Source organism: Saccostrea echinata, unplaced genomic scaffold (assembly GCF_033153115.1).
Source record: "Saccostrea echinata isolate AGI-Se365-2 ecotype Australia unplaced genomic scaffold, CSIRO_AGI_Sech_v1 ptg000009l, whole genome shotgun sequence".
In the NCBI taxonomy this organism is placed as follows: domain Eukaryota; kingdom Metazoa; phylum Mollusca; class Bivalvia; order Ostreida; family Ostreidae; genus Saccostrea; species Saccostrea echinata.
In genome coordinates, this window is record NW_026889758.1 from 9,692,078 (window position 1) to 9,712,220 (window position 20,143).

Below are 20,143 nucleotides of genomic sequence, written 5' to 3' on the forward strand. Positions count from 1 at the left end.
CAGAGATTACAGAGCTCACCTCAACGAATGTTGTCTTTAAATAAGGCAAAGTCCCAAACTAATAATCTAGTAGTGTACATCCCTAGATGTAACATTTATGCAATTTTTGTCCGATAGGGCTTGCAGTTACTTGGGAATGAACTTACCTAAAAACTTTAAACAAGTCACTCATCCAGAAATTGTAAGTCATATCCAGCATCTGAATTGAAGCAAGTTTGAGAGTGTTCATCCTGTGATGCATCATCCAGGCAAGTTTGGATCAGATAGCCCTTATAGTTTACTTTAACCTGGTCACTCATCTAGAAAATATCGGTCAGATACGGCGTCCGAAGCAGGCCTGGTAGTGTGCATCCTTAGATGTATCATCCATGCAAGTTTGGTCAACATAGGGCTTAAAGTTACTTGGAAATGAGACCTGCTCTAAAAACTTTAACCTGGTCACTCATCCGGAAAATGTAGGTCAGATCCAGCATCCGAAGCAAGTCCAGTAGTGTGCATCCTTAGATGTATCATCCATGCAAGTTTGGTCAAAACATAGAATTTATAGTTATTTGGAAATGAAACCTGCTCCAAAAACTTTAACCTGGTCACTCATCCGGAAAATTATGGTCAACTCCAGCATTCGAAGCAAGTCCAGTAGTGTGCATCCTGAGATGTATCATCCATGCAAGTTTAGTCAATATAGGGCTTTTAGTTACTTGGAAATGAGACCTGCTCCAAAAATTTTAACCTGGTCACTCATCCAGAAAATGTAGGTCAGATCCAGCATCCGAAACAATTCAGTAGTGTGCATCTTAAGATGTATCATCCATGCAAGTTTAATCAATATAGGGCTTATAGTTACTTGGTAATGGGACCTGCTCTAAAAACTTTAACCTGGTCACTCATCTGGAAAATTTAGGTCAGATCCAGCATCCGAAGCAAGCATGGTAGTGTGCATTCTTAGATGTATCATCCATGCAAGTTTGGTCAATATATAGTTACTTGGAAATGAGACCTGTTCCAAAAACATTAACCTCCTCTAAGAACTTTTACCTGCTCAAAAAACATTAACCTGGTCATTCTTCAGCTGAAATTGCAGCATCTGAAACCATGACTGGTACAATGAAACATACTAGAAGCATCCTCCATGCATCTCTGATTAATATAGGGCACAGAAATACTTGAAGAGAAAACTGCACCAAAAACTTTAACCTGGGACGCCGACGCTGAGGGTATTACATAAGCTCTCCAACTTCGTTGAGGTGAGCTAAAATTATAACTATAACATCCAATTTATGTCAGTTTTTGTGAAAATTTGAGCGTTGTGTCATTTTGTTGTTAATCATAACGACGTTATGCGTGATGTTGGTGACGTTTAACGTTACACTTTAATAGCGCTACGGAATTATTGTCGAAGCATTGTTTAGAAATCTCTAATAGGTTTAATAATATGATAAAATGGCACCAACATCGCGCGTAACGTCCAATTTTCGCAGTTACTGTACTCAGGTATTGTCAGTTTTGTATGCATATGGTAATAACCATTACCTAAATTCACCAAAAAGTGCAATTTATTAGAAATAATTTTTTTTATCAATCAATATCATAGCGCTATGTAGGCATATGGTTTGGCTTATCTCCCCCGTTTCTTTACTTTTCGAATAATTTACAATTCTGTTAAACTTCTATATAGTCTTTGGAGACCAGGAATTCCAATAATCTGTTGGAATTTTTATGGGCTCTAAGCCCCTTTATTAGCCGATCTGTTTTAATATTCTTAGGAAGCAGAATTTATTCAAAAACTTCTTTAAGAACTTTCTTAAATTTTCCTTTTTCTTGAGAAAACTTTTTGTGGCCTTCAATCGACGTTTAGAAATAACGACGACTTCTTTGTCAATTAACAATACTGCAGTAGTTATTTGTCAACTCGATATACCACAGTGAATTCGAATTAAAACACACCATAGGGTCTAGGCATCTGTTTCATATTTAGATGTTTTACTGACTATAGGCATTAATGGCCGACTAACAACTAAACTATGTGGCAAATGGGACGACATCAGGTGTTCCATCGTCAACTTCCCAAGTATATATGTAGTAGCATCCCATTATCACCTGCATTGGGTATTCATGTGTCCAGCTTATATGCAAGAGCATGCTATGTGAACGATCAATTTCTAATCCGAGGCTGGGTACTGAAAATAAGTTGATGCTATAGGGCTTTCAACAATTTGGTTTAAAGTCAGTATTTCGTAAATTCTACGGTCTTTATAATAAACTTGTTTGCAAATACAATCTATCGTTGGGTAGTTTTTACCAATCGTTAAGCCATTGTTTGTATACTAATTTTGACCACGGATTACTCCCGTTTACTTGATCAATACAGGGAGCTCACAGCAGGTGTGATAGAGGATGCTTACTCCTCCTTGGCACCTGATTCCTGGGGTACGTGTTTTGCCCTGTTCACGATTCGAACAGTTTACACAAAACTTTGACATTGTGAAGATGCTTTCAAATAATAAATCTTATTTTTATAATCCTGAGAAGGTAGGTGGTCTTGTTTAAATATTCATAAATATTGTATGTGTCCTAAGTGTACTGGGATTCATGTAGATAACATATTAAAGCATATATGGTATGGAGTAAAATTTATGTGGAGTTACGAAATCACAAAACCTTGACATTGTGAGGATAAATATAACTGGTCCTTCCGACTCTCTGCGATTTATCATTACAATTAAGAAGGGACTGTTCATTGAATGCTAAATTCGAAAATTTACCCCTTTATCTTTCTGTTTGCGCTCTTCCCCACCAATAAAAGTATATATCATAATTATGTTTGTATTATGCTTTAATATCAAGCAGCTACAATTACATATTATATATATTTATCAATATAAACGTACATGTATATCATTGGCATAGTAATAGTGTGGCACGTATAATTATCAAAGGCAGATTACCATAGCATAAAGTAAATGTCCATAACCAATATGCTATTACCATTTATACAATATTTAAAAAGTAGCAAGATCAATAAAGAAAATATTAATGATTTATTACTGTATTCTAAATGCATACTGGGTGTAAACAATATATCCTACGCAATGGAAATTTCCTGAATTTTACGTTCTGTAGGAGTACCTGTTGTACGACGACGATGAGTAACGTGGTGTGTAGGCTGACGACGATGACGATGATCCTGACGAATATCTGCTCTCACTATGCGTGGTGTACCTGGAACTCCCGTACCGATCCTCGGATCTACTGATACCACCAGGAGTTGAACGTGTGTAGACCGACTCTGTATATGACGAGACGTCGCCGTAGTTCTGGAGCTTGTTGGAGATGATGTTCTCGTCTCTGCTATTGAAGGAAAACTTTGCCACCACTCCTTCATCAATCTCCTTCACTTTGATGACGGGTTCGGATCTGTACCCAGAATATGTTCGATATGATTTGTACAGATTTTCCAGTTTCCCCTCCTCTTTTGTTTCTTCTATGTCATTGATATTTTGGTCTAACTCTTCAGTTCGTTTCTCCATTTCAGAAAGTTTCTCTTTCAGTTTATTTTTCTCGTTTCCCACCTCTCTCTTCGCCATTTGGAGAACTTCTTGTTCTCTCTCCTCCAAAATCTTTCTAAGTTTAGCAAATGATTCTTTAATTTCATCTGACACCCTGTTTTCTTCCTTGTCGAGATTTTCTATCGTATCCTCTACTGCTTTTTGTTTCTTCTTGATAGCTTCTTTTTCTGAATCCATTTCTTTTACTGCTTTATCAAGAACTGGAATGTATTTCTTTATGGCACTTTCAAAATCTACTACAGTGTGTCCTAGAGCCTCCTGGTGATCTACAATGGTGCAGTCTCGACAAATGTACGTAGTACAAAGCTCACAAAAGAAATTGATTGGTTGAAATCTGTGCTGTGGACAGAAATCGGTCGTGTATCTTTCAGTATGGCTTATAAAGTCGATAAGCTGAATGATTCTGTGGTCAGTTGGGAGTTCCCTTATCCCGTCCTGGGTGATGATGAAGTTAGTACGACACGTGGGACAGATGATAGTTACGGCAGTAGGAAGTTCACTATACGCAGGAGTGAGGCTCTTCCTGTACTCAGCCTCTTTTTGAAAAATAAGAAGAATGCACTGGAGACAAAGGGAATGATGGCAGTGTAAGAGTTTCGGAGGACGATCTATGTCGTCATACAGCTCTCGGCAGATAAGACATTTGAGGAATGTCTCTATGAAACTGTCTTCGTCTACAATAATGTTCCGTTGATCCTTTAGCAGTTTCCTTTTCTGTTCAAAGTCGAACTCTGTCCGTAAAGACTGCAATGTGGCTTCTGCAAATATTAAAAATACAGAAATTACCAAGTAAGAATTTGAAGCCGTGTTATATTTCATTCTGGTCAGTATATAATACTTGGGAACAGAAGGGACTACAGTTAATATCTGAAATTAGCTTGTTATGCCAATATTTGTATAATGAATGCTTTGACAGGGATTAACCGATTTGGGACTAAAATGAAATGAATATGCGAAAGAGATGGTTAGGTAGGTGAAAGAGGAGGAGTGGTAAATAAAAGAGAATGTGGGTGTCAATAATTCAAGATGTAAGGGGAGTGAAATATTAGCAAAAATGTGATAATGTAGATGGATTTAGTTTGTTTCATTTGTGCCAAAAAAAAGAAACATGAAGTACAAAATTTATCACATATGTATCTATCTACAAGAAACCTAACTGTTGTCAAGAAAGGCATTAGATATTTTAAATTGATAACAAAATTATGTTTCCCAAATTTAAAATCAGAAGAACCACACTTAGTTTTGTAACTAGAGTTATAGTGATGTAATATTTACATTTACCTCCACCCAGTAAATGAAAATTTACAACATAATACTATAATCATTAAAGCTACACAATATTTAATAAAAACACATGCACACTTTAATTGAAGACACGTGATCAGTTAATGTTGACCCTATTCTAAGGGAGACTAGCTATTAAGCGCTAGGAATGGTATGCCAGTCTTTAGCATGCTGTTGCACATGCATTAAATGATAAAAAGAGTGGGAATTACATGTACAAGTATATACAGGAAGGAATATCTGAGGAAGAGCGGATAAGCAGGCATGGATTTGTTCTTTAAATGAGCAATTTAGTTTTACTAAATGTTAGATAGGTACTATTTCGAATGATGCAACTTAATATGCAATTTCACGTAAATCTGTTACTTTCTTTAATAATTCTATTTAAATATAAAATAATGAATATTTTTTCTTCTTGAAATTTAAATTTATGCATAGCTACATCTTTGTTCATCTCTTTTCAGCAAACCAAAATCTGATTTATACCTTCTGACGCCGTTCTTTTTCGTATTGGCGAAACAACCTTGGAGGATTCTGCTATAACAGACGCCATGTTTGTGATGGTGTCACTTCTGTTTATTCTGTAAAATCGAGAGGGAGCATTGATCAGGCTTTTGTTTGCCCTTAAACTTTCTAGTCATTTGTATATATACTTACAAATACCAATTATTCTACCTCTAAAAAAATATTCCAGCACTTTTTCTAAACGAACCCTTACGATATTTCATATATTTTTCTTTTGAGTGGTAAAATAGATCCATGATAAATAAACTTTATTTGGTTGGATTTTTCTTACACGTACTTTAATCTGATTTAAATACTTCCAGGTAATTAATAAAAACAACCATTAAACCATGCAATATTTTAAAATGATTTTTGTTGAAGTATACTTTGTTTGACATAGCATGTAGCAATAATGGAGGTTAGAATAGCAACACAGAACAAGCTATTACAACAGAGAAAGAAGCAACCAGGCCTGAAGGCGAGTATGATTGATACATTGTACAACAGAAGATATGCCATATATATATTATATATATTATATATATTATATATATATATATATATATGTTGTATACAATTTTAATTGTGTCATACATAAAATATAATTGTAAAACCGACTACACTTTTTATAATGTAACACATATATGTATATATTCCATCAATATAAAAATAACATTTCAAAGTATGCATAAACATATACACAAGCATTAATTGAAATTTTAAAACACTACACATTCACACCAGAGTATTTGAGTTTATATTTGAAATGAAAGTAATTACACCTGAGAATATTCCGATTGACTGTATATTAATCACGCCTGAGTTTATTCCGAGTGTATATATTGGTCTTGAAAGTAATAACACCAGAGTATATTTGTTGTATTTTAGTATATACCAAGTGTATATAGAGAATAATATACATGTATATCCTTTTCCATATCATATCCTATATCATTCCTAGACACCAATATAAGCAGAGAGCCGAAGGCCCATGGGCTGATACTGGTCTAGGGCTAATACAGGATGTGATATGGAAATGGGTATGTTTTATTTATATGTTTATTACATAGTTATTCAGTAATAAAATACAGCACATATCTACATGTACTTGAGCAAATGAGAATAAATAAAAACTTATTATAGCTTATTACAGTATCAAATAACAGTAATTTAAGATAAGAGAATATGAACGAAAAAAAAAAAAATAGGTGTATTATCACAAGTTCTCTATTTTAAAGGTTTATTCTGCAAGGGTTATATAAACCCGTATCAGCTCTGCAGGGTATTTTGACGTCAGGCATATCGCACACGCTTAAAACCTGTATTTATTACTAAGTATGTAATAAATTTGTACTGAAAGAAATCACACCTGTATATTCTATATGTATAGTACACATTCAGGGTGTATATTTTTGAAGAGTGTAATCACACTTGAGTGTACGTGTATCTAACTATACTTGTGTTCCTCTTTTTATGCCCCCGTATCGAAGATTCGGGGGTATATATAATTTTTGCCTTGTCCGTCCGTCTGTCTGGCTGTTTGTCTGTCTGTCCGCAAAAACTTTAACATTGCTCATAACTTTTGATTGGTTGGAGCTATGGATTTCAAATTTCACATGTGTATTCCTTGTGACAAGACTTTCCATTCAGTACCATCATATTTGACCTTGACCTTGGAGTTTGGCCCAGTTTTACAAAATTTTCCCCAACTTTAACCTTTGCCATAACTTTTGAACAGTTGGTGCTAGGGCTTTCACACTTCACATGTGTAATCCTTGTGACAAGACCTTTCTTTGGATACCAACAATTTTGACCCTTGACCTTCACCTAGGAATTTGACCTACTTTTGAAAAACTTTAACCTTGGCCATAACTTTTGAACGAATGGTGAGAGAGCTTTCATTCTTCACATGTATAATCCTTGTAACAAAACCTTTCTTTGGATACCAACAAATTGACCTTGACCTTGACCATGGAGTTTGACCTACTTTTGAAAAACTTTAACCTTGGCCATAACCTTTGAAAGGTTAGTGCTAGGGCCTTCATACTTTACATTTGTAATCCTTGTGAATACTTTACATTTGTAATCCTTGTGAGAAGAATTTCCTTAGGATACCAACAACTTTGACCCTTTGACCTTGGAGTTTGATCCACTTTATAAAAACTTCGACCTTGGCCATATCTTTTGAATGGTTGGTGCTAGGGCTTTCATATTTCACATGTGTATTTCTTGTGAGAAGGCCTTTCCTTTGGCAGCATTAATTATGACCATTTGACCTTGACCTTTATGTTTTACTTACTTTTGAAAAACTTTTACCTTTTCCATATCTTTTCAATGGTTGCTGCTAGGGCTTTCATATTTCATAGGTATATTCCTTGGGACAAAACCTTACTTTGGGTTCCAACATGTTTGATTTGCGTTTGATAAAGTTTAACCTTCGTTATTAGTTGCCAGTGTTTCACAAACACATCTTGTTTCTTTATGTTTACATAATGCGAGAATGAATTGAATTAAAAATGTAGAGTATTATGTGTATTTTTGAATTGTTGCAATCTCTTGCACACTTTTCTTGCACAAGCACATTTAATAATATGCTCAAAACATAGCCTCAGGACAGTCATTCTTGTATGTATACAGGACAAAGGGTTAATTTGTGTACAACGATTTAGCTAATAATCATCACAGCTTTAAATCTCCCAACAATCTGGATACAATGAGCAGTGCCCAAACCACTGCGTACGTGTAGCCTGTACGAACAATTAATTAAATGTTTTATATACATCAAAAACATTAGTTATTTAGATGGGTTACATATGTTTTTTTTAATCAAACTCATTGAGCATGGTACTATTGATTTTTTCACATTTTGTAAATTGTTGAAAAAAAAGAGAAATTATTTTTTGGGAACGTGTTCTATTACACACAGCTATGTGATCTACATCCAACGTCTCTTGAGAACAGATTTTATGCCAGCCGATATCACTAGCTAATCATCGCAATGCACATGACTTTCTATACGTTACATACATGGCTGTAAATCATTCATGCACAATTAATATCGATTTACTGAACACGTGTGCAGGATGTGCAGTATGCAAACACGTTAAGCATGTGTGTGCCACAGTTTCTCAGTGTTCTTTTTTTTTTTAATCTGCGAAACCTAACCATGTTTATTGGCCAACTTGGGATCAAAATTTATAATTTATGCAAGCAAACAACCATACCTAAACATGACCTATTTTTTCACGTTTCCCCAGGTAAATTTAACTTTTCTTTCAGTTTGGTGTCTCAAAATTGACAGATCCAAGATTTAAATCTTAAGTGAACTTTGCATATCTTAAAAGTCCTTCCTTATGAGCTTACTAATTTTGTAAATAATTAATAACATTCTTCTCAGTGCGTAATTGACAAATCCACTGCGTGATACTAGGCTAGCAATGCAACAAAGTAAAGATTATGAGTAAGGTCCTCCGTCTTCTTCATTAATCTACTCCGTGCAGCGGACGTAGTGTGACCCCGGGGGAAGATTTTTGTCCGTGTCGTCAATTTTGTGAAGACTGTGTAATTAATAACTTTTTTATGCTCAACTTCTGTAAACTGATTCAACATCACGTACCTTACCTCTGTAAACCTGCCCCGTGTTTATATATCCAGGGCGGGGATTTGCTATACGATGGTTTCACTCCATTTTCTTTGTCGTCTGGTACGATTTGATTGACTGCGCGCGCGTGGAATTCATATCCATCCGGTTTTTATCGATAACATAAATTATACGCATGCGTTTAAAGTTCTTTCAAGTTGCGTAGAGGCACATTCTCTTATTTAAATATGTCTACTTAATTTAAATCTCAAGGGAGTGTTTATTGTCTACTTCGTTCAAAGCTGATACGTAATCTTTACGCCTGGGTGCCTCTATCGATGTGGGGCCCCGTAAGGTTTATTATTTATGTCATTCATACAAGTTACTAATTTCATTGATAAGCAATATCCTTTCCACAACAAAGTAATTTGGTCTTTTCTGCAAAATTGGGTGTTGGTACACTTCTGTACTTTGAATTAGGCTACAGCTGTTTAGTAGCATACCAAACTCAACATCAATACTATTCGGATGGATTGAACATAAGTAAAAGTAAAACATTAATTTATTATTTTCATCATGATTGAAAACAGTCGGCGTCTTAATTAGTCTTGTCCCATGATCCCTTGCACACATTATCAGGAATCCAAAATGATTTTTATACCTTTGCTTCAGCCGATGCTTCTCTGCAGTGACCAAGGACAGCACTGGGTTTGGTAAAAACTATTTATATACTCATTTATTAAGGCATACATTCTCCTTATTTCAAGTTGGTTTTTTTTTTTTGTAAATCGTTATTTTCCCCAATTTCCGATCGAAAATTAAATTCGATAAAGCGTGTTTATTATTATGTTCCTTAAAATGGTTTCCTTATTCTAAACTTTGGATAATATATGTAATGAAAACGTTTCATGGTTTATTATTCAAAACAATTGAAAAGCATCACAATGGCAAGCAAATCCCTGGATAAATACACATGTAATTCTTATGGAAAGTCAAACGTGTTGTTGTCACTTCATTAATGAATGAAAACTTCTAGCGGATATTTCCCTCTAAGTCAAGATAATAAAAACTTGTACTGTTACTAATGATAATATCTGACAAACATCGTTCACGTGTTCCTGTAAAAGATGTGATTAAAAAATAATAATAATAAAATATGGCAATATAAATCTGACGCAGAAGTTTCAAAAATATAAAATCGTTAAGGTATAATACATAACTCTTATATTATGACAAACGAAACACGTTACCAAAAGGAAAATATTAAAAGTAATCTGAACAGTATCCAATCTTAATATAAGATTTGTATCTCAATATCATAGACCAAAGTAATTATTATATATTTATTAATAGAAGCAGTATATTATTGTGTACCAACTAATTTAATAAGTTAAAATGACTATATTTAACATGAACCTATACTGTTCCAATAAAAATGTAAAGCAAAAATGCAAGGTAGCATGATTGATCAAATTCATTTAAAGGCTTTGTGCGATTGATTTGACGACGCTGAAAAAAAAAAAACCACCTTCGTTTGCCCCCAAAAAATTGGACGGGCGTCATTGTTAATTGTAAAGATTACGCATTTTTAAAAGTGACGTCACCAAAATTAGATATGTAATGTCTTATGTTGTTTTCCTGTCGACTGTTAAACTGAAAACTCACGGCAAAGTCTCGTATTGACCGAGAAGGACCCTGCACTGTTACCTTTTCCATCAGAGCTTCACGTGCTGACTGATGGTTTGAAAACATTGCGGAAATGTTTTTGTTATCTTTGGCATTCTGTAACTTCATCCTCTCAGATTTGAAAGTTTCCTCACGATTTAAAGCTAGTTCTAACTGATCAGAAATCTCCTGTCGCTTTTTATCGATCTCGTGTTCCGCTGCTGAGTAAAGTTCTCTTTCACGTTCATCAATTGCGTCACGGATTCGATCAAACGTCTGTCTGATCTGTACTCCCAGCTCCTTTTGAATCTGTTCTAGGTTGTCCGATGCCTTCTCCAAAGCCATTCGTTTGTCATGCAGGACCTTCTCTTCGCTTTCCATCTCTGTCAGTGTTTCATCTAGAACCGGTACGTACTTCTGCAGGGCTTCCTCAACGTTCATGACAATGTGTCCATTTTTCTCTTTATGGTCAATCACTGTACAGTCTCGACACACAGGGGCAATACAGGGCTCGCAGAAGAAATTCAGAGGCTGCATTTGGTGTTTCTTACAGTAAGCTACATCAGACTTCCCCGTACATCTGACAAACGCAATTAATTCCCTCACTGTATGATCGTTAGGTAACCGTAAAATTTCAGCCTCTGACGCAATCAGTCCCTCACGACAAGTTGGGCACGAAATTTTAACTGCCACGGGCATGCTACGAAACGCTGACGTGAGATTACGGCGAAACTCGCCCTCCACTCGGAACATTTGCTTCAGACAGTCCAGGCAAAATGTATGATGACAAGGAAGCATTTTGGGTATCTTTTCATCCTCGTCAAAAGTTTCCCTACAAATCAAGCACTTCAAGAAAGTGTCCTCGAAGCGTTCTTCGTCAAAGACCAGATTCTTCTTGTTATTTTTCTCTGGATCTGGAATGAGGGCCCCTGTCTCCATTGGCTGGTTGAACCCTGCGATTAAAGAAAGCTCAATATGTACTTACTGCCAAGCACTATTTATTTACTACTAACGTGGTGTCTATCTAAGGCAGTTTAGCGTATACAAACAAACGAAATATGTTACAGAATAAATCTTAAATAAGTTTTTCTTATCTGTTATGATTGAGGGACTTTGATGGGACCATAAAACCAAGATAAAGATTATCAGACTCATAACAGAAGAAGGTATGAGACTTGAATCATTTAATTTGGTGACATTTTGCATCTTTTTTCATCATAAATGCTCTCTTCTCCGCGGGCGACACGTGACCTTAGCGTGGCCAGCGATGATAACATTTCCAGATTCTCTTTCAATCTTGTCGCCCGGGGTCTGGGTGTTTCCTTTATTAAAGTGTTAAACAGGTCAACATGGGTAAATCCACGGGAAAAAATGTCATTCTCCCCTATAACTATGCATGTAATGTTTTATTCTATTACAGAATTTAATAAAATTTATTTTACATAATGTTATCAATGCCATGATTTGTTCGATATTTGTTAGATATGCAAAGCATGTTGGTAAAATTTTTGTCCACCACCGATGAAGAAATTCCTAAGAATACTTTCCCAATAAATGATATTTTGCAAGTATTTATGAAATAACCTCCTTATTCCAAGCTTAAAATTTTAATCCGGAAGCGAAATTTACTTACCAGAATCATCTTCCAACTCTTTTAACTTTTCCTCTAATTTTCTCTCCTCATCTTTCTCCGTCATCATGGTAATTGTCAAATCCTAAAATTAAAACCGAAAATAATGATATAAAAATATCAATTTAAACAGTTATGATCTAGACCTGGGCAGTGTGAAGATTTCATTATGCTCCTCATTAATTGTAAAATGGTAGACCTCTGTTTGAAGATATTGACAATCAAAAACAAGTCCTATCAACTAACTAGTTCTTCTCCTTAAAGAAAACAAGTCACATGATAATTGTCAGGCAAAATAAGAACAAAAACGTATACAAATAAAATAGTCAATAATACATCTATTTAATCCTACAGGATTCATTTATGAATTTATGAACAGCGACAAAAATGCCACGGTTTAACCCTAATGAAAGATTTTCATTGTTCCAGAGTAGTAAGTGGACATCTATGATGTCTAAATCAAGTCGAAAAAGATAGCCCTCAACACGGTATATAGAGGTAAAACATTGAGACATGATTAAAATATTGAAAAATTATTAAAAACGTTTTCTTAAGGTTCTTTATAAACCTATGTTCTTTTGTAAATTTGTGTTGAATTTATTGTTCCTCTTAGTTCTTTTTAACTTAACGTCAATAACCAAAGGGGTTAGTGATCTGCCTATTTAATTACCACAATGGCTGAGATATCGATGTAATAATGTTAATGCGAAATGTACTAATGATCTACAGATTTTAACGATTCCCTTTCCTACCCCCAGACGAAATACAAACGCCCATACGAGGTATTACCAGATTATTGATCTGCTTATGTCAGCAGTTTGAAATCCATACAAGTGGCTTACAAAATTCGGCGCGACAGGAAAATGCATGCGATTCTACGAGCCCTATGAGAGATACAATGATTTTGGAATTGGAATAGTGAAAGTAGAAATCACAAAGGGTCTCAGCATGTGCGATCTGTTGACAACCACTTTTTGTAAACAATAGCAAGGTTATACGTAAATTTTCGATTTTTTAAAATTATTATTAGAATATATGATAAAAATTAACTAACTTACCTGTGTATCAAATCAGCGTGGTCTGCACAGTTTAATAAAAGCCTTGTATTAATGAACAAGCCCCCTAACCATTACGAACGTCTTACTCATTCATTTTTCAGACATAAATGTTATGTTATAAGCGATTCGATTGGCTGGTCTTGTTAGAAAAATAGGTCAATGGAATGTTATGGGGCTATAGAAAGGTCTGTCTCTCTCTCTCTCTCTCTCTCTCTCTCTTAGTAAAATTATATTTAAAAAAATGCAGTAAAATTTCCGATTGACGTTGTGAAATATTTTTACAACTGATCAATCAGGAAACGTTTATACATATACAAACACCAAGGATTTTCAGTCCAGTACGCGTTGTGGACCGAAAACAAAGAGCTGAACGTACGCCGCTGGTTTACAAATTTTAAGATAGTGATTCTTTTGTATTTCCCCCCTACGATGCAAGGTTTTTTTTTCACTTTTTTTACTGATGGTCTGCTTAGACTATCTAGAATCAACTTGTATATCTGTTTATCATTTGTGTGATTTACGGTGGGCGAGGCAATGACTTTTGAGATATTTTATTGGTGTGGGAGTTAAAAGTCAGAATATCACGTACAGGCAGCTGTCCAATTCTGCAAGTTTATGTGTACTTAACCACAAACAACACTTTATCTTGCAATGAAAAAATGAACTCTCTCAGTATATTTAATAAAAACTCGGCATCATCATATGATAATTAAAATTGTATTCTAAATTTTTAAAGATGAAAAAAAAAATAACAATGAGCAAGCATCTGTTAAGGATTAATAACACAAACATATTTCACTTATCCGGTTTCATGTGAAGAAAAATGCAAAACATGCGAACATGAAACAATTTGAAAACAAACTGAATTTTGTCAAGTTGAGTAATTTATTTAAAATTTTTAGTGCTTTCTGTAAAAAGACACTCGGTAAGGATATCCTTTGAACTCTTTCAAACAGCTTCAAATGAGAATATGTTGTTAAATACATATAGATGTTATTGGATACTCTCTCCTATAGCATTTATGAATTTATTTGGCAAAAATATTTTAAAAAAATTAAATGGAACTCTTTGTTATCATTATTTTTCCTGAGAATCCCGGTAAACCTGATCCAGACACTATGTAAATACATGATGTGACGTCAGGTATATCAACATATGGATAAAAGTAAGTAACCTCCCTTTGAAAATACTGCCCACAATTTTTCAAAAATATTTGTTATTTTACCTTCAGGTTGAATAATTTTAATAATTTAATAAACAATTAAATACAAAAATTTATATAGTAATTTTAATTTCTCAAGATTATTACTTAAAAGATTCTTATTTTTATAAAAATTAGAGGAAAACACATGTTTTTACCTTAAAAGCTTCACTAAATGTAAGAAGTGAATTTATATATAGATTTTTGAAGCCAATTGAGATTACTCTGGTTTCTCTTCAATCCACGATTAAATCTTTCGCCTTTTACTAAAGATTTCCGTGGAGAGGAACATAAATGAGTCTATAGACTTATTTTTGAAGCCCTACATCAGTAGGGTTAAGAAGTCACAAATATAAGAATCGGACATGGTTGAGCATCGTATGCTTATATGCGCCTTACGGACATGCGCAACGTACCTTACCCACTGATAATTTTTCAAAATATTCTTAATCGTAGACAAAAAATAAGCATGCATTACCAGGGGCTTTGAAAAGATATCAATTGATGAAAATTCTTGAATAATTCAAAGAAAAATACATGTATACAAAAATTTCTAAGCATATATTCTAGATGTTTTGTTTATCCAAACTTGTTTTAAAAGAAGTGTACAACAACATATATAGACATACAAATGTAGCACACAGTTCCTTTAAGTATTGGAACTCTTCAACTCCAAGGAAAAAGACAATAAAGTTCAAACTACGTTGAGTATGTCCTTAATGTACTAACGCAAAATAGCTGTACCATGTTTTAAAAATGCATTTAATTAAATGAGAATCTAACTCGATTATATAATTTTTTTTTTTATTAAAAATCAATTTAAGACAAAAACGTGGAAGAGGTGGGGTTGGGGTCAATCTTGTTACCGACAGAGGTGCCCCTAAAATTATTTCTTGATTACGACCTATAAAAATATCTCCTATAAATAAAATATCTCCTATATATAAAAATATAATATTTAGGGGCAAGTCTGTCCTGAAGGACTTCTATGGAAAATTTTGTCTTAGCCAACTTTGAAGATTAATTTTAAAATTTCAAATACACTTTAGGTTCAAAAATGTAGACACACACACAAATATATCTATATATATATATAGAGAGAGAGAGAGAGCGAGAGAGAGAGAGAGAGAGAGAATTCACAGAATTCACATCTGATTTACATCACTTCTAGAATATGCTGTAGCACAGTACGTCAGATGTCAGTAAATATATTTGTAAGGGCTTAGTAGAGACAATATTGGCTTGACCCTGCAATGTATCTCTGTAAGGATTTTTATGAAGTTTAGGAATCCAATATAGGTAGGGTAGATCGAACTCACCTTTGTTGATTGGAATGTTAAAACTGTAAATACTGAAATGTGATTTTGAAGAATTTCATCTTTAGAAAGTGAACTGCGAGTGTAAGTTGGATTTCCAAAAATAGAATCAAAACCAAGTTCTTCTGAAACACAGTTATGATAATTAGCCTAGCTTACAAACAAAGGCGACATTGTTACAAGCCCCGTCGGCTGGAACCATAACATATTTTTATGTAGTCTTTCTAATTCTTTGATCACCTCCGATTTAGTAAAAACGGAAGGATAGATGGTTCGCATATTCACGATATTGCGTTTTAAGTTTCTTATATAATTCTTCAATATAATATTTCTAAAACATTTGATCCATTCTGACAAAGTGTTCAAAACTTCCTTTGCATTTTAGCCCAACGTCTTGCAGACTAGTAATCTTCGACAAAATTCATAGTAGAAATAAAGTTCTGTCGGCAATTAAAAGTTCGTGGCTCCCTGTATTTAGCGCCTTTTAGTAAGATCGCTTTAAGGTCTTCAGTTTCAATTATATTGACATTACCAATAATGACGTGTCCAGCGGGACTGTAGTTAAAAGAAGAGCAAGAACACTTCAGAGGATTCTGTTTTAGATATTAAATATCTAGGCACTGTAAGGTTTGTTTATAATTGAAAAGTTTGGAAGCAACAGTTGGAGAATAGCTGTAGGAAGTGCAGGATGTAGATTTCAACTTGAAATATGGTGGCATACAATTAAGATTGAACCTTTTTATGATTAAGAATGTTACTAATGTTCACAGCATCTGTAATTCCTTTTGTGGTAAATTTAAGTTTAAGGAACCGACAGGTTGTCAGAATTATCTTTCTACACACGTGTTGGTTTAAAGAGCCTGTGCTGGGTAACATCCATAATCACGGACACTTGTTTGTATTCTGCAGTCGAAGAACTTGCTTTAGCTTCTTCAAAAAATAGTCCATTCAAAAATTTCAAGATTTAGAAGTGCGAATGTGACGAAGGCCTAATTGTTTATTGACGTAAGACAAAAGAGAATAAAAAATATTTGGTCTATTGTATGTCCATGTGTTAAAAAGCCCCATCACATTCACATTTGCACACTGTAGGCATGTGACATTCCCTGTACATCTTTATTGTTACAACTTCTCAAGGTATTTAAAGTAGATTCAAAATTTCACTGATTCATTTTACATTTAACAATGCGAAAGACAGGCCCCTATGTTTGGGAGAAAATCCGAAACCTTATTACATTTCTACACGACACCGTCAACTTGGGAATTCATATTAAATAGCATAATTTGTTTGCTTTTATGAGGAGATACCTGGTAGTGTGAATGACGAACGGATTGGGATAACAAAACATCCCAAACTTTCTTCAGTAAGTGTTAGTATAAAATAAATGCGACTAGGAAAAGCTTGATCGGTACATCTTTAATTATAGAGTTATCTTTCTTACTCTGACTGGTAACTATGACTATTGGGTCAAGGTTGCTCTTTGTGGTGATTCTTGAAGGTCGTTGCTCAGGCCTTGATGACCCTACCTCATGAACAAAATGACAATATTCAAAACCACGTAAATTATGTGTAATGTCAGAACAAATAACTCACAGAATAATGAATCTTACAGAACTCTGGAGCAATCACATTCGTGCTAAGTTGTATTGGACAGACTGCTGGATACAATAATGAGACATACTTAATACCATATGTAATTATAAATGACACTACCTAATGAAGACAGAAATATTCAGTTCAGTTCTTTATTCCGTGGGACGTACATCCCATAGGCATTATAGTACAATATAATATATTTATCAGTTACATACATAGTACAATATCATGATATACACTTACAAACTTACATACAAACTTGTGATACATACATTCTATTATTTAGCTAATTGTTTTAAACATTCTAATCGTAATTTATTAGCATGATATATATATTTCCCTAACTGATCTACATCTTTGGTATTTGTACTAAAAAATAGTTGTATTAGTTTAAAGACACTTGGTTCTGACATGGAGATAATAAACAAATGAAATAAACAACAAAATAAAATGAAGAACTTTTGAGGAAGTTAGGCTTCACTAGTGACCTGCATGCTTTGAAACAAGATGGACAAATTAAAGAGATTACAATAGGAATTAACTGTTTATGTATATATATATTCCCTGAAAGTGTTTAAAAATACTCTATTAATTTTTGAATGGATTAGAACTTATGTCACCCATAATGGAAGATGCCATTGCTCTTGTGAAAGAATGTCTTTTCAATATTTCACAAAAAGTATAAAGCATAGATTAAAAATTACATCATTTTCAAATCAGCTAACTGAGGCATACGTATGTAGATTCTCTGAGGAATTCCTCTGTTATTAGACAAGCAAAGATTAATCATTATAGTCCTAGTATTAAAAAAATCAATCTTATTTATTTTCCTCACGTATTTCCTTTATCGTCAATTACCTCAGTATCTTTCTAATTTTACACTTAACTCGTTTTAGCTTAAATCATCTTTTCTCTTACGCTTTCAGTTCTTGAATTGAGTATCATCCGCCGGTATTCACTGAGCGGTCGATATCACAATCTTTAATTATTTATTTTCCTTGTATCGAGGGCTTTCTTTTATCTCTAAGATGTTATTATCACACCCAAAGAAAGAAAATTGAAACAAATATCTGATAAATGTAGTATTTCAGTCTCCAATTCATGTCTAACTACTGGCTATACGCGCGGGGTGTTTTGATGTCTCTTTGCAAGGATCTCTAATTTTTACTTCAAATTTCACACTTTTTTGATTGATTGATTGATTGAGAGAGAGAGAGAGAGAGAGAGAGAGAAAGTGGATACACGTATATCATATTAGATTTTCCCTATTTCAAAGAGCCATTGGCTTTTAAGCCTTAGCCTATAAGCTAAATGCTTTATATCATGTAACCAAAAATCTTACGCAAACGGAAGAAAATCGTATTTCAGTTAGATTGCAAAGATAATTTTTAGTTCATTTTCGAGAGACAAAGGCAAGAAACGTTTTCTGTAATATCTAGAGTATTGCATGAGCAATATAAGGGCCAAATACACAGTACCTGCATGCCCCAATTTATACATGTAGTGTGCAAGTGACTGTCATATCCTTCCATTTACTCATTTGTACCTTTAAGTTGTTTACATGGTTAATTGTACACATTTCTTGAAGCTTGATCATCTTGTTTATTTGTCAGTCTTCAAGTAAGGGTAGTAGCATATAATTTTAAACGGAAGTATTCAATAAAACATTCCAGAATCTTTGATTTTTTTAACGAAAAAAGGACATTTTACCCCAAAATTGAGTTTTTTTTGTCAATTTTTGTGAGTAAATGATTTTTATATAATAGGTCATGTATAATTGTAATATTAATCCCTTTTGAATACCTGGCAAAATGTTGAAAATGAAAGTTATAAAAAAAAAAAATCCAGAATCTGTGAATTTTTGTTCGTTTTCATGTTTTTGTGCCCAAAACGACAAAAATATGATAATTCAAAAAAAAAAAAAAAAAAAAAAATGAATTAAATGGTAGAAATAAAGAATGTTTTACACACAAAAAAATAGTAATTCTTTGTTTATTACGCTTGGGGCAGAACGTGCTTCTTAATTACTATCCCTTTGTTAAACCTTGTTATAAGAATTTTTTTGTGAAACAAAATTATAACACGTTAATTTTGGAGAAACATTCTTTTCAGCAACGATCAATATGTTTATACTATAGAACTTAAATTTTATAAACATTATATGGACGGGTTTTTTGCTAATGATAAAAAAGAACATTTAAATCTACAAAAAATTGCAAAAGCTATTAAACATTTTGGCAGATTTTTTAAACTAAAAATAATTTTGATATCAGAGGTTCTGACCATCACCAAACTTTTTCACAAGCTGACGAGATGAGTTGTAATAATAGCTTATTGTGCTATGTAGCAAGTGACTATAAGCACGACTTGTGTTTTGGATTTCAGTATTTTATTTCATATTTATAAGTTAAAAACACAATTCTTGGAAATTTTGATGTAGTCTTACTAGTAAGTCGCCCGCGTGGCGCAATGGTTAGAGCGTTTGCTCCAGAGTCGCGATGCAAGGTTTTGATCCTTTCGTCGCGGGTTAGATTCCACTGCGAGACGTGGGGACCGGTTCTTCGGATGAGACCGTATAAACCGAGGTCCCATGTCGTAGTAGATGCTGGCACGAAAAAGATCCCTCATTACTCATTGACCCTGAGTGCCGAGTATAGATCAAAATTTGCAGCTCTTCACCGGCAAGTGGTAACGTCTCTATGTAAGTAAAAAATTCTCGAGAGGGACGTTAAACAACAAACA

At 34.0% G+C, this 20,143-nt stretch overlaps 1 protein-coding gene and 1 non-coding gene across 2 annotated transcripts; one reads left to right on the top strand and one right to left on the bottom strand.

Moving 5' to 3' along the window:
- Positions 1-2,817: 2,817 nt before the first annotated feature.
- On the bottom strand, positions 2,818-13,384 carry LOC133181548 (uncharacterized). Its single transcript, XM_061316034.1, has 6 exons — positions 13,288-13,384; positions 12,233-12,314; positions 10,517-11,552; positions 8,976-9,107; positions 5,337-5,431; positions 2,818-4,324 (listed from the first exon to the last, which is right to left on the bottom strand). The coding sequence occupies exons 2-6, from the start codon at positions 12,297-12,299 to the stop codon at positions 3,108-3,110; spliced, it is 2,547 nt and encodes an 848-aa protein (XP_061172018.1). The 5' UTR covers positions 12,300-12,314; positions 13,288-13,384; the 3' UTR covers positions 2,818-3,107.
- A 1,324-nt stretch (positions 13,385-14,708) lies between these two features.
- On the top strand, positions 14,709-14,825 carry LOC133184051 (U5 spliceosomal RNA). Its single transcript, XR_009720790.1, has one exon. It is a non-coding gene; the product is annotated as a U5 spliceosomal RNA (small nuclear RNA).
- The last annotated feature ends 5,318 nt before the right edge of the window (positions 14,826-20,143 follow it).